This window comes from Garra rufa, chromosome 13 (genome assembly GCF_049309525.1).
Source record: "Garra rufa chromosome 13, GarRuf1.0, whole genome shotgun sequence".
NCBI classification, from domain to species: domain Eukaryota; kingdom Metazoa; phylum Chordata; class Actinopteri; order Cypriniformes; family Cyprinidae; genus Garra; species Garra rufa.
The window spans coordinates 9,778,330-9,800,178 of record NC_133373.1 but is presented as its reverse complement, the minus strand read 5'-3'; the positions used below and the strand labels follow the sequence as shown (position 1 = coordinate 9,800,178).

The 21,849-nt window shown below is 41.2% G+C and overlaps 2 protein-coding genes across 2 annotated transcripts in view; both read right to left on the bottom strand.

The window, feature by feature from the left end:
* Window positions 1–314: 314 nt before the first annotated feature.
* On the bottom strand, window positions 315–14,567 carry LOC141283856 (uncharacterized). Its single transcript, XM_073817176.1, has 3 exons — window positions 14,290–14,567; window positions 13,459–13,898; window positions 315–1,352 (listed from the first exon to the last, which is right to left on the bottom strand). Exons 2-3 carry the CDS (start codon window positions 13,824–13,826, stop codon window positions 1,178–1,180), a joined length of 543 nt encoding a protein of 180 aa, XP_073673277.1. The 5' UTR covers window positions 13,827–13,898; window positions 14,290–14,567; the 3' UTR covers window positions 315–1,177.
* Window positions 14,568–20,838: 6,271 nt separating this feature from the next.
* LOC141348629 (uncharacterized) overlaps window positions 20,839–21,849 on the bottom strand; it is a 2,348-nt gene continuing 1,337 nt past the window's right edge. Inside the window, exon 2 of the mRNA XM_073852898.1 lies at window positions 20,839–21,518. Within this exon, the coding sequence (XP_073708999.1) occupies window positions 21,278–21,518 (241 nt within the window). The 3' untranslated portion in view covers window positions 20,839–21,277. The remainder of the gene's footprint in view (window positions 21,519–21,849) is intronic.

Here is a 21,849-nt window from a genome sequence, read left to right as displayed (position 1 = left end):
AAATAAATAAAAATATATATATAATTTCTGTGGCTGAAATATCAATCACTGCCACAATATGCTGAAGTAAATGGTATTTTTAAAACTTTTTTATCAGTTTTATGCAATTTACAGAAAAAAATAAGTCCGCTAAATACATTTAAGGCGGCAATTCTGAAATTATAGAACAAATATGTGAAATCGTTATTTGCAAAAAAACTAAAGAAATGCATATACTTTGTTTCTAAACACTTCAATTACTGAGAACATATAAAAGAAATGTTAAGCATGTTAAGGGAATAAATTAATTTTAATATAAATCATGGTCGCACCACATGACATTTTTCAAGGCTGCGGCCAGTTCATCAAGCTGAAAAAAAACAATAAAATCACTTAATTTAAAATTTTAATATGAATTTAACATTCTTAACATTCTTATTGTTTGAACAACTACAAAAGATATTATTAGTTTTTGCATTTTACAATTTGCTTGTTGAAAATCCTTATACGTCAATGACCCATATACAGAAATAGAGCTGCACAATATATCGCTTATTTATCAATCAACACAAATTAAGATGAAATTTTTGATGAATTTTGATGAAATCTGAGAGTTTTAGACCTTCCATATACAGCAAGGGTCCGAGGCACAGGCACAGAAAGGTAGTAAGGACATCATTAAAATATAATTGAACGTGGTAGTTGCATTGGTGTCTATGCAGGTACAGAAACCTCTTGAATTTGATCAAAAATATCTTAATTTGTGTTCTGAAGATGAACGAAGGCCTTACGGGTTTGGAACGGTATGAGGATGAGACATTTATGACAGAATTTTCTTTTTTTGTGTAAACTATTCTTTAAAGGATTAGAGATATACAAAGATATAACCCTTTAAGTGCATTATCTCTCGTAGAGTGCATGCAGAGCTGTGTGCGTTCATGCATAACAGTTTGTAATTTCATTCAAACCACCTTTTTTCTTTAGCAAAAGTAACAAATGAAAGTTATGGAAAAATATCCATCTTTCATACTGCACATCGCTGTTTTTAGATGCCTGTATTCAGTTGTATCATTTAAAGTATTTAGTCATAAGTAGTATAGTTTTTAATATCGCACATTTATCGTTTATCAGCCAAAAGATGAAAATAACTGCTGTGTGCCCCCAATTAGACCAGCTTTTCAATCAGTCAAAGCAGTGCTTAAAGTTGGTTTACAGCTGTAGTGGTCTTCATAACAGTTTCATAGGATGGTGGTGGCTCCATTTGCCAGGGAGGAGGGGTTGCAGGTTGGCTCTGTGGACTGGTGTCTGAGGGTGGAGGCACTTGAACTGGGCTGTTCTCCTCTGCCGTAGCCCTCCGGATCCGATCCAGCCTCCTGGGGAAGGAGAACAGCATAATATGCATATAACAATATAGTTTGAGTCAGGGGCATACCTCTGATGAGGCAAGAGAGGCAGTGCCTCCTCACAATAATGGATGAGAAAAAAATTTGTAGTACAAAAACAAAACAGCCCCAATATTACTGTATAACTGTAGAAAGAATACAAATCATTTGTTTTTCTAAAGAAACACTGTCCAACATTGCAAAAGCTCCTGCAATTTCACACTCCAGTCACATCACATTTATTTATATAGCACTTTATATGTCACGTTGAATTAAGGACGAGGTCTGGGTCCAGATGCAGGTAAGAGGGTTTCTTTTAATTAAACAAATAAACACACAAAGCAAAAGGCCAACACGGCACAAAACTAATAAACTTAAACACAAAATAAACAAAAACCAAGAACACGATCATAGGCCAGGGAATAAAGAAACACAGAGTATACTGACAGACTAAAGACAGGATACAGGATACAATGCAGACTCACAAGAGTGGTGGGAGAGTGGAGATTATAAAGTCTGTGGTGATAGTGAACAGCTGTGGAGGAAACGAGTGTCATAATCAAAGACAACAAGACAGGTGTAGACAATCAGGGAAGTGCAGTGCAAGATGAAGGGAAACAGCGACCTCAGGTGGCTGAGGGAAAACCCGCAGCCCAGAGTCATGACAGTACCCCTCCCCTACGGAACGGCTTCCAGACGTTCCCTGAGGCCGAAACAAGTCTGGAGGGAGGTGGAACGGGGGACTGGTGAAACAGGGGGAGGGATGGCGGGCCAGGCCCGTGCAGTGGAGGAACGTGAGTTGGCTTCGCCGCCAGAGGAACGCGAGCCGGCCTCGCCGCCAAAGGAACGCCAGCGGCCAGAGGAACGTGAGCTGGCATATCCGCCAGAGGAACGTCAGTCGCCAGAGGAACGTCAGCGGGCACCGCTGCCAGAGGAACACGAGCCGGCATAGCCGCCAGAGGAACGGCAGCAGTCACCGCCGCGTCCGGCACAGAGAAAGCGGTCACCGCCGCGTCAGGAACGGAGATAGCGGTCGCCGCCGCATCAGGAACAGAGATAGCGGTCTCCGGCGCATCAGGCACAAAGATAGCGGTCACGGCCGCGTCAGGAACCGAGACAACGGTCGCCTCCGCGTCAGGAACAAAGACAGCGGTCACTTCCGCGTCAGGAACAGAGATGGCAGTCAGTGTCGCATCAGGAACAGAGACAGCGGTCACTTCCGCATCAGGAACAGAGACGGCGTTCACTGCCGCATCAGGAACAGATGGCGCGGTCACCTGCGCATCAGGAACGGAGACAACGGACGCCGCCGCTTCGAGAACAGAGACAGCGGACACCACCGTGTCAGGAACAGAGATAGCAGTCAGTGCCGCATCAGGAACGGAGATAGCGGACCCCGCCGCGACAGGCACGGAGATAGCGGACACCGCCGCGCCAGGAACGGAGATAGCGGACACTGCCGCGCCAGGAACGGAGATAACGGACACCGCCGCGTCAGGCACAGAGATAGCGGACACCGCCGCGTCAGGCACAGAGGGCGTGGTCACCTGCGCGTCAAGAACGGAGATAGCGGACACCGCAGCGTCAGGCACGGAGATAGCGGACACCGCCGCGTCAGGAACAGAGGGCGTGGTCACCTGCGCGTCAGGAACGGAGACAACAGACACCGCCGTCTCCCCGCGGAAGAGCCTCTCCGCCCCCACCGCAAAGCAGGGACGCATCCGTGCAGTCTCGGCCCTACGAGCGTCCATCTCAGCCAGGCAGGCGTAGATAAACTCGAAGCGAGTAGCCGACGCCGCCTCAAAGGACATTCCCGCCCCCAAACGCGCATCCGCCGCCGCCAAACGGGGAATCTTCGCCTCCCCAAAAAAAATCCTCCCCGCTGGACCCATCTTGGATGTCTAATGATAGCAAAATAACCAAAGAAACAAAACCAAAAGCCAACACGGCAAAATCCAACATAAACTCAAACATAAACTGAACAAAACAAGAAACAAGGTCTAGGTCAGGATCAGGAACACACAAAATAACATCCAGGACAAAAGACAATGCAGACATGAAGCAGGAGTGAGAAGTGAGAGTTCTTATAGTCCAGATAGTGAACAGCTGTGAGTGAAATCAGTGCTAACGACAAGACAGACGTGAACAATCAGGGGAGTGCAGTGCAAGGGGAAACAGCGACCTCGAGAGGCTGAGGGAAGACCCACAGCCCCGATCATGACATCATACAATAGATTGCTTTAAACCAAGCTGCTTTATAGTATTAACCATAAATTAGTTAGTGTCAGAGTCACTTTCATTTAGAATTACCAACCCAGGCTCATGAAAATACGTGCCATTATATACATTTCTGCAACAGTGTATTTACCTTACTGCATGTTTTGCGGCAGTTTCAAAGTGAAATGTAGCGCTAAAACACACGTTCAATACCTGACCATGGCATGTTTTTATTACGTTGGTACAGGCACGTATTGCTACGTTTTATATGTATTCCGGCTGAAATATTTTTCGAATTAAAATCTTAGAATTGAAATATCCGGGTTGTCACTAAAGGCTCTATCGTACTGGAAATATCCCCTACACCAAACCCAACCCTAAACCTACCCAATAGTGTTAACAAATGCAAAAGTGATACAAAACCAGACTCAGGAAGAGCAGCAGTTACTTGACATGACACAAGTAGGGGTAGGGGATAATCGAGGTGGGCAAGGCAAACGGTTAATCCAACTGACAGATAATAGTCCAGACATCCGAAATGGCAAGACAAAGGGATAATCCAAGGCAAGGCAGTTAATCAAGTAACAGGCAATCAGAGAACACAACGTGACTAAGACAAACTAAAGCTAGGATCAATGAACTAAAAAACTAGGACAGGGAATAGGCTCCATAAAGGGAATAGGAGAGCGATAAACGCAACAACACTCAGTGCTGAAAAGTAGTTTGACACTACTTATTTAAGACTGATCTTTATAGTGTGCAACAGCTGTGTGCACAATCAGTGAAGAGGAGTATGGGAAATGTAGTCCGGGGTGACATGTAGGGCTGGGCGGTATACCTTTTCATACCGAATACCGGTGGTTTTTTTTTAATAATATTCATTTTTCATATACCCCAATACCGGTGAGTGTGTGCGTACAAAGCGCTGGGAACACGTATGTTGACGCAAACAGAAACCGCAGCTTGCACGTGCTTGTCTGAAGCAACACATCTGAGGTGTGGACGTATTTCAGTATATCTGAGAAAGACCCAGGGTTAGCGATTTGCAAAACTTGTAATGCCGAAATTTCAAGAGGGGGTGTGTCTGCAGAGATGAGAACAGAGATCGGCGCATTGTGCGCAGACAGTAGCTTTCAGTGAGAGAAAAACAATGGCTTTACGTTGGTGTTACGTCGCAATATTTTAAAGATATTTCTTTTCTATATACTGTATTTTTATTAATATTTATGCTTTAAAGCCAATGGATATCACACAAGCAACGTGGAAACTGATCAATATGTTAAAGTGAAAGTAAAAACTGACTTTCAGCATCTGATGTGCATTCTTTCAGACAATGAGAGACGATTATACTTCATATGCTGATATTAATTTAGTCCCTTAATATTTTTCTTGTGGCCCGAACATGGTGGGGAAAAAAAATAAAAAAGAAACGTATTTTGTGTAAGGTTTGTTTTTGAAAGTCTTAAATAAAGCTCTTAATTTTCATTGATGACTGCAGTGTTATTAGGGGGTTATGAAAGTCATAATTATGATTTTAGGTGGTCTAAAATGTGGGGACTGAAAGACAAGAATTGCGATTAAACTTCAAAAGGCTATCCATTGAATAAATATGAGCGCTGCACGTTTCAAAATCATTTGTTGCGCTACTTTGTATACTACCATTCTGACAGCGCCTCCTGCTGGAAGAGAAACGCGTAGACTTGTAAATGTGAACTTGTAAAGAATGCACAATAAAGTGTTGTGTATTTTGACTGCAAATCATGAATTCTGATTTCTTCACCTCATTACAATTATGAGTGCCACTGTCACTTCTTTGTGAACAGCAGCATTTTGTGAGACCAATCAAACCTGGGTTAATACTAGTCCGGTCAATATAAGCCAATATACTGCAGTAATTATTCTCTAATTTATTAGGAAATGTGGTTAACACCTAGTCATGCATGAAAAAAAAAAAAATACCGTCATATACCGTGATACCGTATAATTTTGAAAAATACCGTGATATAAATTTTTGGTCATACCGCCCAGCTCTAGTGACATGTAACAGTCAGTGTAGTGTGAGAGTCAATCTAATAGGAGGGCGACCTCTGGTGGCAAGAAGACTGAGATCACAGACAGGATTTTTACCTGTAAATCACACTTTGTGTGAAAAGAAAAAAATTAGAGTTTTACTGCCACTAGTATTAATTTCAACAGGAAACTGCAGTGATTCGTACATATATATTTCTAGAAATGTATATAGGTGTGTATTTCCGATGCCTATGTGGCGAATTACAACTTCAGTTTCTACTATAAAGCAGCTCTCCACTGTGTTCATGTTTTTATTCGCGGACGTCTGACTTTTGTGGAGCCCTGGAGCCACATCTGCCTATTATGTAATCATGGCGGACCAATGGTAGTTTGAAGTTACCAGTTTTCTGGAAAGTTTGCTTTGGCAAACTCCTTTGAACTTTCTAAACAAAGCTGATTTTGTTCGAAATTGTCACACCAGTTAAATCTCTTAAAGTACATCGGGGCCTTTAGGTAATAAGGAATTATAGAGACGTTTACTTAAGAAGACAACCAAATCGCTTGAAATCACCTAGTGTGTGCTTGCTAGTGTGTATTTTCGTGTTTTGTTTTTAAACCAAAGAGTTTGAGCGTTTAACGTTATTCCCTTAAAACTTGCCAAATACACAGGGGTGGGGAGAAGGGGGACCCATAGGCACTGATTTGATGGCTTCAGCATGTTGCAAGAAACAAAAATCTCATCTCTCTTCCTCTTGTTCCCTCCCTCCTCATTCTTTCTGGGCTAGTGTACAATGCTGACTGCTTTCTGTTAACATTTATACTCCTAATCACTTGGTTCAGAAGAACTGCTTTGCCCTCTTTGATTCTGGTTTAGCACGATTCTCCAAACAAAACATATGTACGTTTAAATATAAACTAAGATCATTATGAAGTACCAGCACCTTACTAGTGTTTAAATGGCAACAGGCCCTTTCTCTCCTTCTGTCTCTTTCTTTCCCTCAGACATGGAACACTGAAAGAATTTGGCGCCCAGCAGCTGTTCAGTCTTCACTTGGTCCGTAAGCATTACCCTGCCTTAACATTTTCTCTCAGTTTCTCCATTAATTACATGACACGCATTTTGTCAGGCGCTGATACATTTAAAAACGTTTCTGACTGCTTTGACTATAGGGAGCCAGTTGAAACTAATTACTGTAATTGACATAAAACACTGTTGTGTTGAGCTGTCATTTAAATGGGCATCGCAGAATGACATCCTAACAACTCCAAATTGAACCTGAAGTGTGTAATTTCTGCACCAATAAAGTAACCAAACAAATTGCAAACATGCTTAACCAACTATTAGCAATGTTTTAGTAGTGCCCCACAGGGATCTCTGTATATCAAACTGTCAGGGTTCTGTCACTTCGGTCTAGTTTTCTTGTGGTTTTGTGACAGAGCCCTGACACTCTCACCATGTCTTGTTTTCATGTTGTCTGCGTGCCTTGTTTCTTGTTGGAGTGTGGTGTTCGGATCCCGGTACTCATGTCTTGTTGAGTTTTGGTATTGTGTCGGGGTTCGGACACTCACACTCCATGTTCTGTCGTGTTGCGGGAGCGTGCGGTCCTGAGTTCGCTTGGGCCGTACGCTTTCCTGTCATGTGGATTTGTCTTGGGGTGTTGCACGCGGCTTGTTTTCAGCTGCGTGCTTTCATGTCATGTTTTGTGTGAACACACAGCTTATGAGTTTTCTCATTAGCTGTGTGTTTGTGTCTTGTTCTGTTCAAGCACATGGCTTGTGATTTTTGTATTGCTGGCCATGTGCTTGTGTTTTTGTTTTGTGTGAGCACATGGTTTTTGTCTTGATTGGGTTCTTGTGCCATGTGCTCTCATGTCTATTGTCTTGACCCCACCCATCTTGTTTCCTGATTATTGATTAATTTGTCCCACCTGTGTTTCCCTCGTTACCTGCCTCATTTGCTCCCTACTTATTGTCCTTGTGTTTGCAGTCCTGTGCCAGTTTGTCATCGTTCGTGTCCTGTCCTGCCGTGTCAAGCCCTACCTCATCCTGCCCAGCTGTGTTGCCAGCCAGCTAGATTTTTCCCCCTTGGGGTAGTTTTTGTTCTTGTTTGTTTAATTTTTATTAATAATAAAAGCCCCATCTCCTGCATCATTGAGTCCTCGCCTCTCATCTTTACCTGAACCTTGACAGTACAAACTGGCCAAAAGAGGACTCAGCAGAGATGGGCATCTTCCTTTTTCCATCTCCCACCACCGGATTGTCCACCCGCCAGCTAATGGTCCAGCATGTAAATGCCCGATACTTCCGTCAGCAGGGGGCTGACGTGAGGGACTTTGCATGTGACTTCCTCATTGAAGTGGACAAACTGGACTACAATGAGGCTGATATTAAGGAGGTTTTTAACATCTGCCTCGATCAACCTCTCAGCCTATGGGAGATGGAGAAGCTGGGGAATCTTGGCTTTTGGGACTTTGTTTACCACGTGTTTCATCGTGGGGAGCCTGAACCCCCACTCCAAACAAAGCCCCACCTCTCTGACTGTTCCCCCTCTCCACCTGCAGTCAGGGGAAGCCCCAGCCCTCTGATGACCCGTAAACGGAGACGGAGGAGGAAGAATGGGCCTGCCTCATCAGCCACTTGCTCTGAAGAAGAGTCTGCAGCACACCCAGTGTCAGCCGAAGATGCTGCAGTGCCCCCTGTGGTGGCCGACGATGCTGTAGTGCCCCCAGTGGCGGTTGACGATGCTGTAGTGCCCCCAGTGGTGGCCGACGATGCTGCAGTAACCCCAGTGGCAGCCGAAGATGCTGCAGTTACCCCAGTGGCGGCCGACGATGCTGCAGCACCCCCAGAAGCGGTCATCGAAGCCGCAGTGCCCCCAGAGACGGACGATAGCGCTACAGTTCCCCCAGTGAAGGCCGAAGCTGCAGTGCCCCAAGAAGCAGCCGAAGAGGCTACAGTGCTCCAAGTGGCGGCCAAAGAGGCTGCAGCACCCTGTCCTCAGAAACGGAGGAGGAGGAGAAAGAAGTCTTCTGTCCTGCAGGCCATTCTAGAGGTCAATGCTGTCCCAGCACTCTCAAGTGTGGTAATCCCAGAGCTCTCAAGTGCGGTGGTCCCTGAGCTTTCAAGTGTGGCGGTCCCAGAACTTTCAAGTGTGGCAGTCCCAGAGCTCTTAAGTGTGGCGGTCCATGAGGACCCAAGTCTGGTGGTCCAGGAGGACCCGACCTCCGGGGTCCCAAGTCTAGTGGTTCAGATGGGTAACACTCCAGTGGTCCCTGAACTCCCTGTCACAAACTCTGAAATTGTCTCTGTCAGTCCTGCCATGGCCCAGAGAGCCATATTTGCCTTTTATGTCATGGCCGTTCTGCGTGCTAAGGTCATGCATTCTTCTATGCTGGCTGCTTCTGATCCTGAACCTGTCTGCCACCCTGACCCTGCTGTCTGCTTGGAGGTTTTCCCAGAGCTGCCTGTTCTCTGCGATACGGTCATGGAGGCTGTCACTGAACAGTGCGCTCTTCCTGATATGACCAAAGAAACCATTGAAGCCACTCTCTCCTGCTATGCCTTTGCTCTTCTGTGTGTTTGGGCCACACACACGTCCCTCCTGGCTTCCTCGACTCCTGCCATGAAGTCTCCAGAGTCAGCCATGGTCAAGGAAGCCACCCCAGAGCCACTGGCTCTCTCTATCGTAGACAACACCCATGAGCCTGCCCCTGTCACCAAGAATCTGCCTTGTGAACATTATGTCAGCCGAGCTACTTTTGGAGCAGTAATCTATGTGGGGTTCCCCTTCCTTACCCTGATTCCAGTCCTGGCAAAATTTGATCAGCCTGTCCTGTCCAAGCTTCCTGTCCTGTTGGCCCCACTCAAGTCCCCTACCCTGCCAGCTCCACTTAAGTTTCCTGAGTGGCATGTTCCTCTGGCCCCTCCCTGGCCGTCTGCTGAGGTTCCTGTTAGGCCAGAGCCTCCCTGGTCTGTGCCTCCAGCCCCGCCCTGGCCACCTGCCGGGGTTCCTGTTTGGCTGGAGCCTGCTTGGTCGGTCCCTCCGGTCCCGCCCTGGCCGTCCACCGGGGTTCCTGTTTGTCCAGAGCCACGCTGGCTTGTCCCTCCAGCTCCGCCCTGGCCTTCTGCTGGGATTCCTGAACTGCCCGAGCCTCCCTGGCTCAACCCTCCCGCCCCTCCCTGGTCCCATTTATTATTGTCTGGGCTTTTCTGTTGGCTGGCTTGGCTCCCCTCCCTCCCTCCCCTCTATGTTTTTGTGTTTTGATTTCCCTGTCTTGTGTTGTCTGTTGTTCTTGTGTTGCGTTGTCATGCCATGTTCCTGTCTTGTTTTTGTGTTCCACGTTAGGGACGCCCGGTGTCGTCCCTTTTGAGCGGGGGTAGTGTCAGGGTTCTGTCACTTCGGTCTAGTTTTCTTGTGGTTTTGTGACAGAGCCCTGACACTCTCACCATGTCTTGTTTTCATGTTGTCTGCGTGCCTTGTTTCTTGTTGGAGTGTGGTGTTCGGATCCCGGTACTCATGTCTTGTTGAGTTTTGGTATTGTGTCGGGGTTCGGACACTCACACTCCATGTTCTGTCGTGTTGCGGGAGCGTGCGGTCCTGAGTTCGCTTGGGCCGTACGCTTTCCTGTCATGTGGATTTGTCTTGGGGTGTTGCACGCGGCTTGTTTTCAGCTGCGTGCTTTCATGTCATGTTTTGTGTGAACACACAGCTTATGAGTTTTCTCATTAGCTGTGTGTTTGTGTCTTGTTCTGTTCAAGCACATGGCTTGTGATTTTTGTATTGCTGGCCATGTGCTTGTGTTTTTGTTTTGTGTGAGCACATGGTTTTTGTCTTGATTGGGTTCTTGTGCCATGTGCTCTCATGTCTATTGTCTTGACCCCACCCATCTTGTTTCCTGATTATTGATTAATTTGTCCCACCTGTGTTTCCCTCGTTACCTGCCTCATTTGCTCCCTACTTATTGTCCTTGTGTTTGCAGTCCTGTGCCAGTTTGTCATCATTCGTGTCCTGTCCTGCTGTGTCAAGCCCTACCTCATCCTGCCCGGCTGTGTTGCCAGCCAGCTAGTTTTTTCCCCCTTGGGGTAGTTTTTGTTGTTCTTGTTTGTTTAATTTTTATTGATAATAAAAGCCCCATCTCCTGCATAATTGAGTCCTCGCCTCTCATCTTTACCTGAACCTTGACACAAACTGGAATTAAACTAAATAAGCTGACAAAGTTTGGAAGTATGAACCTAGTTTTTTCACAAACCAGCAGGATAGGCTAGACTGTCTCACCATTCTTGCTTTAAGAGGAAAATTATCATTCTTCCAACTAGTAAATTTGTGCTTTGAAAATAAATGTAAATGTCGGTGACATTAATTAGTTCATGGACAGGGTGCAGACTCGCCATGTCTACCATATAACACTGCAGACTCTACTGTATTCACTGCTGACCTACTTCCATAATCAGAACATTTGTTACTTCTGCTTAACTTTGGCTTTCAAACTGAGAGTGGGCCGAAAAGACACAGAGCACCCTCTTAGTTTTCATATTTGTATAAACTGAAAGCCAGAGATATACTGAGTGTATACAAAACCATCAATCTGTGTATTATTTTTCAGCATTCTTATGTTTCATACCTGATGTTTATCTTTCTAGCAGTCATACTAATGCATGAGAAAGAAAATGATTACTATTCCTCATACTTAAGTAAAACCGACTAATGCTAAAAAAAACTCTGAATGTTTCAGCAAAGCAACTTATTTAGGTCAGGATCGACAGGGGGTCCATTCTATGTTGTAACTTCCTATTTTATGGGGTTTCTGCATGTTGGATGCACCACATGACTGTCTGGAAAAGTTACTGAAAAAGTATAGGTCCCATGTACTAACATCAAAAAATAGGTACTATGCTTATTGTGTTGATACTGTATTGCAAAATATTTCTACTGAGGTTAGGAACAGGCTTGGTGGTATGGGTAGGTATACAAGTGAAATAAGGTGTTAGAGAATTGTCAACAGTGTAATTATAAATGTAATTACAGAATTTATTACAATGATAAAATGATAAATTACAATGAATCAATGATAAAAAAAAAAAGATGGCAATAATAAAAGCCAAACTACATAAGGTTTTATTTTCATGAATTTCATCCTTTTTCTTCATTGTGAAATCAGAACAGCTGTATCACATTTTTATTTGTATCTAAACATCAAAATTTATTGCAATTAAGGATTTAAAAACATGCTTTTCATAGAAAAAGTGTATTCAAGACAGTGTATGAATTGCATACAATACATTTACACACTAAAAAAATGCTGGGTTGTTTTTTTTTTTACCCAAATGCAGCCTGCTGGGTCATTTTATTGGGCTCTCTTTAATATTTTTTACTCAGGTGCTGAGAAGTTTTTCTGCACTCTAAAAAAAATGCTGGGCTCTTTTTGAACCCAAATGCTGGGTTCAGCCTGTTGGGTCATTTTATTGAGTTGTGTTTAATATTTTTCCCCAGGTGTTAGTTAGTATTTTAGCACTCTAAAAGATGCTGGGCTCTTTTTTTTTTTTAGCCCAAATGCTGGATTCAACCTGTTGGGCCATTTGATTAAGATTTTGTATAATATTTTTACCCAGGTGCTGTGTAGATTTTCTGCACTCTAAAAATGCTGGGTTCTTTTTTTATTCCAAATGCTGGGTTCAGCCTGCTGGGTCATTTTATTGGGTTATATTTGATTTTTTTTTTACCCAGGTGCTGGGGAGTGTTTCTGTGCTCTAAAAATGCTGGGTTCAGCCTGTTAGGTCACTTTATTGGGTTGTGTTTAGTATTTTTACCTTTTGCTGGGTAGTTTTTCTGCATGCTAAAAATGCTGGGTTATTTTATTTTTTTTACCCAAATGCTGGGTTCAGCCTGCTGGTTCAATTTATTGGGCTCACCTTTTACCTAGGTGCTGGGTAGTTTTCTGCACTCTAAAAAATGCTGGGTTATTTTTTTAACCCAAATGCTGGGTTCAGCCTGTTGGGTCATTTTATGGGGTTGTTTCTAGTATTTTTTTACTTAGGTGCTGGGTAGTTTTCTGCACTCTAAAAATACTGGGTAATTTTTACTATTTCAGTGAAAATTAATTACTGAGAATGGTTGAATACACTTAAATTAAAATGCTACTTTTAAAGGGTTTTTTTTTTCATAAATGCTTGTTAAACGAGTTTGAACGTATGTTATATTGTAAACTATGCTGTATTTACTCAAATTTGTTTTATATTTCTGTCCATGTGTGTTTTTGCTTAATAGTAAATGTTTAACTTTTGATTATTGCTGTTGCTTATAATTTTAAGCCAGCAATATAATAATTTTTAAACAATAGTTGACTTAAATAAAACAACTCAGCATGTTGAGTAAAAACATTTAACCCAAGCAGCTGGGTCAAAATATTAAAATATTTACCCTGCGCTGAGTTGTTTTTAACCCAGCATTTTTTAGAGTGTAGATACAAACCAAAAATGAGTGCTATGTCATTGATCCTTGTGGGTTCTTGACCTCTCAAAATTCCTTATTATTTATGTTCATGGAATACACTACATTTGCTTGACTTTTTGCACAGATCTGCAGTCTGGACAAGTCAGTGCTAGTTGCCAAAAGCCAAAGCCATTTGCAAATATTAAAATCAGTTCTGATTTTAAAAATCATAGTCTATTCAAGCTTTTAGTCCCTCTGTTTATTTTATTTATTCACAGTGTTCCGGAAACTTGATTTGACATTTACATACTCCATGACACTCAGCGTGTTTGTATACAGTTGCCACAACTCTGGCTAAACATTTGGATCTCTTTAATTGCACTCGTAAATTGGCCTCAAAGTGATATTTGTGCATGAAATGGTTCATCATTTCCGTCTTACCTTTGCACCGCGATGGCTTGATGGTGGGTGTAACGGGTGCCCGTTCGCGGGTGTAGAAGAAAGTGACCCGGCACAGCTACATGGCTGGATTTAATGACCACGCAGAAGGCACGGATGAGAATAAAGAGGCCCAGGCACACTATACCCATCCCAATGAGGACAATGTACATATCCATAGTCATAAAGAGCACCAGGCCTGCCATCACTAGCAAGATTCCCAATGAAACTTGCCATCTGTGCTCTAAGGGCATGTTGTTTCTTCCGACTACACCGTCACAAGCAGGCACATTGTTTTCCGCCCTTGTAACACCACGTATACCACCGTGCATGTGTGTATGAGTAACTTCAAGTTGTGTTGCGCAGAGCATAGCACAAAGGTCAGTCCAGCCCCGGTGTCAGTTCATATCCTTGCAGATCCAAAAACGAGATCACAGACCATCCTACACACAGAGCAGCATAAATGACTGAACATTATACTTGCACCATATACTTGCTTAAAAAATATTAGATTGCAGCATGCTTTAATATACATTACATTTATCATAGATATCTAATACATAAATTAAGCTACATGTGCTTCATGTGGTAACGTCTAAATGAATAGTTGCACTAAAAAAAGTATAAGTTATAAATATAAATGAGGCAAAAATAAGTCCTTAAGGTAAGAAACGCGTTATTACAATGTAACGAACACTGTATCACAAGAAATAATTTAAATTCAGATACCCTTGCAATTATTACAGTTGAATATTATGATTTAACATTGTGAATGAATATCAATTTTTTTCGTTTTTCGAGTTTTTCGTTCTATTCATGTCGTCATTATATTACCTTGTCGGTTTGACGCAGTCCGACGTGCGTTTGTTTGGATCATGAAGTTGAACATCAGTAGATGAGTGTTAGCGTTTCTTCTAATGAACGGTCTTCAACACATCTGCCTCCAAGTCCTGAATAACGTTACGCGTCTAGCGCCGCTTGTTTCATTATTCTCAGCGAGGATAATCATTTCCAGCAAGCTCTTCACTTTACCACGGAAATCACGACTCAGCCAGTCATTTCCTTAGAGAATCCTTAATGAAAGTCAAATTCTTCCCACAGTCATCGGTGTCGGTAGGTCTGTTTGACTCGCTGTTGGCATTTAAAACGTGAAGAGGAAGTGGCAGAGTTTATGGGCGGAGGTTGATGCCACTTCAGAGGGATGACCGATCCGTTAACGAATCGTCCTTTTGAAGTGAATCTTTTGAATGATTCGGGTGAGCCGATTCACCAACCCGGTTCGTGAACGGATCGTTTAGCTGCTAGGGCACAGTTACAGATTTTGATATTGTTACGAATTCATTTTTTGCTTTCTAACGACAGGTGGAAACATTAAGCACAATTAATAACGATTTTACTGACAAACATTTTTAAACGGTATGCTGTGAGGTTTAAAAATCAGAGTGGGTTTATACTCTAATAATCATATGTAGAATAAATATGGCTGTATGAAACCTAGTTTTTTTTACGTGGATAAAATTAGCTGCATTAGGTTGTTTCTCGAAAATGGTCGTCGTGTTTCGTCAGCCAACACTCGACGACGTGTTACGCCGTGACGTTAAAGAATCGCTGAATCTGTTTTGAACTGTTCGAAAGAACCGAGTCGCGGAAATGAGTCTGACTTCCCATCACTTGTCAGTAAGGAAATCACCGAGTCCTGGCTGGGCGTGGCAGAGCCATACGGGTCTCTCGTGGAACTCGAGTTCATTTAATACAATGCACAGCTTTATTCAGTGCACACAAGCCAACAAAAGCCCTTTACTATAAAACTGATAAAGCCACACTGTATGGCCACAACATCGGCCAATGGTTAGAAAAGTGGTGTAGGTCTCATTTGAACAGTTTAGTAAGTTTTTAGACAAGTTTTTGTTTTGACAAGACAGTTTATTTTAGAATCTTTGCACCTGTCCTGCACACTGTTAACCCTTTGATGAGCAGCCATTGAAAAGTTAAAGGGATAGTTAAAAAATGAAAATTCTGCCTCATGTCGTTCCAAACCCATAAGACCTTCGTTCATCTTTAGAACGCATATTAAGATATTTTTGATGAAATCCGAGAGCTTCCTGACCCTGCATAGACAGCAAGGGTCCTACTACGTTCAGGGTCCAGAAAGACATCAACAAAATAGTCCATAGGACATCAGAGTTCAACCGTAATTTTATAAAGCTACGAGAATACTTTTTGTTGCGAAAAAAAAAACAACTAAAATAACAACTTTATTTAACAATTCTTCTCCTCTGTGTCACCGCCATTTCGAAGAGTAGGGTACAACGGCGCTAAAAGCACACCCTAAGAAAAAAATGTGCTTTCCACTGTGCCCAAAGTATATGAGTGCAGAAAAATATATAATATGTATTGAACATTTATGAAGCAAAAGTTTTTTTGTGAAAATAAATCATACAAGTTGTTTATTTTATTTATAAATCTTAGGGTGGTAAGGGGGGCCGAAGGCTCACCAGCATTGGGTAAAAGGCACATATTGATACAAATGCTTTAGCTAAAATAATGTTTTTTTAAACAAGGTAATACTTGTTCAAAACAATCACTTTAGCAAAGTTTGTACTAGTTTCTGCTTATTTATTAAATAAAAGAATTAATTTTTGTTTAATAAATATACTGTCATTAAAATATATATTTTATATCTTTATATGTAAAGATTCTGAAAGCATGAAGGAGATCCCATAATTAACATAGATTTACAGTAGTAACAACAAATATATTTTATTATATGATATGATTGGTTTAATTCTAAACGTGCACTGTAAAAAGATTTCACCAGATTCAAATTAAAAACCTAAGTTCAGCAGCTGCCTTAAAATTTTAGCAGCTTAAGTTAAATCAGCTTAAAACTACAAGTCATTTGAACTTATTACAATAAAAATGAGTTGATTTAACTTGTGAGTTAAAATGAGTTAACTTAAACATTTTAAGGCAGCTGTTAAACTTAAGTTTTTAAGTTGAAACTGATGAAAACTTTTTAGAGTGTGGTAATTTACTTTTAAGATGGACACCCAGCATACCATATAATATTTACCATCTGAATCTAACAATGTCATGTCAACAAATAGAAAAGTCAGCCTTCTATTAATTACCAACAGCAGGGGTGCTTTTTACCCCAAATACTAAATATTAGATCAAGTAAGAATATAATCGACTTTGCGTTGCTGCCCGCGAACGAAGGAGAAGAATTGCTAAAGCATTAGTGCACTTCCAGAACAAAAATGTACATATGTGACCCTGGACCACAAAACCATGGTTAAATTTTACAAAACTGAGATGTATACATCATACGAAAGCTCAATAAATAAGCTATCTATTGATGTACTGTATGGTTTGTTAGGATAGGACGATATTTGGCCAAGATACATCTATTTGAATATCTGAAATCTGAGGGTGCAAAAAAAGTCAAAATACTGAGAAAATCACCTTTAAAGTTGTCCAAATTAAGTTCTTAACAATGCATATTACTAATCGAAAATTACATTTTGATATATTTACAGTAGGAATTTTACAAAAAATCTTCATGGAACATGATCTTTACTGAATTTCCTAATGATTTTTGGCATAAAAGAAAAATCAATAATTTTGACCCATACAATGTTTTTTTGGCTATTGCTACAAATATAACCCAGCGACTTAAGACTGGTTTTGTGGTCCAGGGTCACATGTACTCACCCCCTTGTCATCCAAGATGTTCATGTCTTTCTTTCTTCAGTCGTAAAGAAATTATGTTTTTTGAGGAAAACATTTCAGGATTTCTCCATATAATGTATACGTATGGTGCCCCCAAGTTTGAACTTCCAAAATGCAGTTTAAACGCAGTGTTGGAACGATCCCAGCCGAGGAAGAAGGGTCTTATCTAGCGAAACGATCGGTTATTTTCTAAACAAATTGACAGTTTATACTTTTTAAACCTCAAATGCTCGTCTTGTCTCATCTCTTGTTTTTGTCTTCAACTTCAAAATCATCCAACATCGCTGTTTTTGTATCTTTTTTTGATCTTCTTTGTGTGTTCACTTTGTAAACATTGGGTCCGTACTTCTGCAGCGATGCAGATGATTTTGAAGTTGGGGAAGAAAACGAGATGGGAGTTTTTTGACATGCGCATGTGAATCGCAGCGACGAGACAAGACAAGCATTTAAGGTTAAAAAGTATATAAATTGTAAATTTGTTTGAAAAATAACTGACTGTTTCACTAGATAAGACCATTCTTTCTTGGCTGGGATTGGTTTAGGCCCTTTGAAGCTGCATTTTGGAAGTTCAAACTTGATGAAAGTTCGTCAAAAATATCTTAATTTGTGTTCCGAAGATGACCAAAGGTCTTACGGATTTGGAACGACGTGAGGGTGAGTAATTAATGACAGAATTTTTATTTCCACATAATTTCAGGGGCACCTCACTCACTTCCAACCACTGAGAGGAACTATTTATATGAAAGGAACCGTGCACTCTCTCATAAATAGCTACAGCACACACATCTGTATAAATGTTAAGATTTAAAGGCTGACATATTGTGGGAAATAGTTTGGGAATGGAAATTAGGAAATTTGTCCTAACCACTATTTCTCAATAGAGGGATTATGGTGTGCCATGTTGCAGCATGCAGTTGAGAAGAGCAGGATATGATGTGGTTTATCACGGTTACATGGTTAAGATGGTAAATTCTTCAACTCGGTTGAATTCTTAGAAATTATCGGAATGTTTACTACTCTAGGTGTCATTGTGTACTGTTTAGCAGTTTAAAGGAGTAGTTCAAAAACAAAAATTTACAGATAATGTACTCACCCCATTGTCATCCAAGATGTTCATGCCTTTCTTTCTTCAATATAGTGTACTTTAATGGTGCCTGCAAGTTTGAACGTCCAAAATGCATTTTCAGTGCAGCTTCAAAGGGCTCTAAATGATCCCAGCTGAGGAAAAAGGGTCTTATTTAGTGAAACAAATTGTCAATTTCTAAAAAAAAAAAAAAAAAGAAGACATTTCTATACTTTTAACCTCAAATGTTCATCTTGTCACGCTCTGCAATGTGCATGCATACTCTGTGTATCTGGGTCATATATGTTTATTTTCTTTTAGAAAATGACAGATCGTTTCGCTAGATAAGACCATTTGCATTTAAACTGCATTTTGGATGCTTACACTCTCCACATACAGTGAGGTCAAAAAGTATTTGATCACCCTGTGATTTTGCAAGTTCTCTTACTTAGAAATCATGGAGGGGTCTACAATTTTCAGCATAGGTGCATTTCCACTGAGAGACAGAATCTAAAAATAAAACTCCGGAAATGTATTTGTGAATTACTGTGTCAAATAAGTATTTGATCACTTGCTTATCAGCCAGATTTCTGACCCTCAAAGACCTGTTATTTTGCTTTTAAATAGTCCAGCTACACTCTGCTCATGATTCTAAATAAGTAGCGCCTGTTTGAGGTCGTTAGCTCTCATAAAGACACCTGTGCACCCCACAATCAGCCAAAGTCTAAGTAGCAACATGGGCAAAACCAAAGAGCTGTCAAAAGACACAAGAGACAAAACCAAGGAGTGGCTCCATAAGAAGCATATCAAGGTTCTGGAGTGGCCTAGCCAGTCTCCAGACCTAAATCCAATCTAGAGAAGATCTGTATGGAGGAGTGGGCCAAAATCCCTCCTGCAGTGTGTGCAAACCTGGTGAAGAACTACAGGAACCGTTTGACCTCTGTAATTGTTAACAAAGGCTTCTGTACCAAATGTTAAATTTTTTTGACTCAAGTGATCAAATAGGCCTACTTATTTGACACAGTAATCAAATAAATTGTTAAAAAATCATACAATGTGATTTCCGGATTTTTATTTTTAGATTCTGTCCCTCACAGTGGAAATGCACCTATGCTGAAAATTGTAAACCCTTCCATGATTTCTAAGTAAGAGAACTTGCAAAATCACAGGGTGATCAAATACTTATTGACCTCACTGTATATGGAGATCATTCCTGAAATGTTTTCCTCAACATAATTTCTTTACGACTGAAGACGGAAAGGCATGAACACCTTGGATGACAATGGGGTGAGTGATTTTTTCTCTGGAAGTGAACTACTCCTTTAAAATTGAGAGAGTGTGAGACATTTTGTCATTCATTGTAAGATAATTTACACCTGTGCTGCATGACTAGTGCAAAGATTTATAATCATGGAGTGTTTGCCTTTCACATCAGAAAAATGAATAAGAAAAATGTGAGTCTGGTTTATCCTTTAGTTCATTGTTTAAATAAATAAAAGAAAGAAAGTACACCATCTCAAATAAACGTCTAACATGCAAACAGAACTGATGTAGGTAGCCCTCGGTCGATTATTCATCGCAGTGCAAAGAATACACACAGAATATATACAAAATGTAGAGAATACCCAGAAGTGCCCTTGTTAAAAGATTGATATCATTGTAATGGATGAGTCAGAGGAAGCAGTGGCTGTGAATGTCATGTTTATAGTGTTCCAAACAATATTAACAGAGCATTAGTTCATCATTAAACTCAGTAATGCCGTGTGGCTTTCTCAGCAGAGATATGCTCCCATTATCAGGCACCACAAAGTGTGCTTTATGCATAAATCATTACTCCGGCCAGACCTCTACAGTAACCTGACCATGCAGTTTTGAGTCAAAAACTGTGTGCTCATATGCCATGACAATATTTTGAAAACACAATGTTACGCCCTGAGATTCTAACAAATGAATAAACATACAAATGAAACCTATTTCGTTGCCATTAAACAAACCTGTTCTCTGATGTTTTTCAAAAGTGTTGGATCATGCAAATTATGCCATAATGCCACAATAAAAATGTGGTACTATTTGAACTAAAATAACTATTGAGATGACTCGAAACTCGATGAACTAAAATGAAAGCCTCCTCTTTTATAGTTTAATGAGATACTAACCACTTATTTCCAATAGCGTACATATAGATTTTATATTTACAATGCATTTTATTTGAGAAAAAGCATAGTATTCTACATTTCTGTCTTAAAGGAGTTGTCACTTTCAGAACAAAAACTTACAGATAATGTACTCACCCCCTTGTCATCCAAGATGTTCATGTCTTTCTTTCTTCAGTCGTAAAGAAATGGTGTTTTTGAGGAAAACATTACAGGATTTCTCCATATAATGGACGTCTATGGTGCCCCTGAGTTTGAACTTCCAAAATGCAGTTTAAATGCAGCTTCAAAGGGCTCTAAACGATCCCAATCGAGAAGAAGGGTCTTATCTAGCGAAACGATTGGTTATTTTCTAAAAACATTTACAGGTTATATACTTTTTAATCTCAAACGCTCATCATGCCGAGCTAGACAAGATGAGCATTTAAGGTTAAAGAGTATATAAATTTTAATTTTTTTTAGAAAATAACCCATCATTTTGCTAGACCCTTCTTTCCTTGGCTGTGATTGTTTAGAGCCTTTTGTAGATGCATTTTGGAAGCTCAAACTCGGGGGCACCATAGAAGCCCACTATATGGAGAGAAATCCTGAAATGTTTTCCTCAAAAAACATAATTTCCATACGACTGAAGAAAGAAGCACATGAACATCTTGGATGACAAAGGGGTGAGTCTATTTTCTGTACATTTTTGTTCTGAAAGTAAACTACTCCTTTAATAAGGTTGTAAACACATGGTTAAGATGAGAACCATCTCAAGAGGCACAAAACACCCCCTCAGCGAGCTGCGGATTGTCAATGCCTGTTTTGAAGCTTCATCAACACTTGTTTGAGAATACTTTAGGGTGGGTCTCGAGAGATGAACGTGGCTCAGATGTCACACTTCAAAGCTGATCTCCCGTGAGCGTCCAAAGAGAGGTTCAGTGAGCAGCTGCGTGTCTGAGTAGCAGCGTCTCAGGTGCGTGGAGCTCCTAGTGGTTTTGATGGCCACCTCATAGGGTGGGGGAGGTTCCATGTCCCAGTGCGGCGGCCGAACCCGACTGGTAGGGCTGAAACAGGTTGGCTCCATTGGGGGATAGTCCAAATCTTCACCATATACACCTCGCCTTTGCAAAGTCCTATAAAATACAATCACGGAGTATTATTATTATGAGTACTGGACTGGAGCGGAACTTGGATGGAAGGCGGTATATGCTGTTTATGAACACTAGAGGGCCTTTCAGTATCAGTATCAACAGCACAGAGGGGCAGTAACTGATCTTAGACTTCTCCTCTAAGTGATTTTTAATGACATGAGAGGGGGGAAGAAAGAGAGATGGCGCAGATCCGTTGGGATATGGGTTATGGGTGGAAAAGTAAAATTATCTTCATGTTTGCTCCTCTAATCAAACAAAAAAGCTGCATGGAAATATATGCATCTACTTTATGGGCTGCTTTTTTGGTAAATTA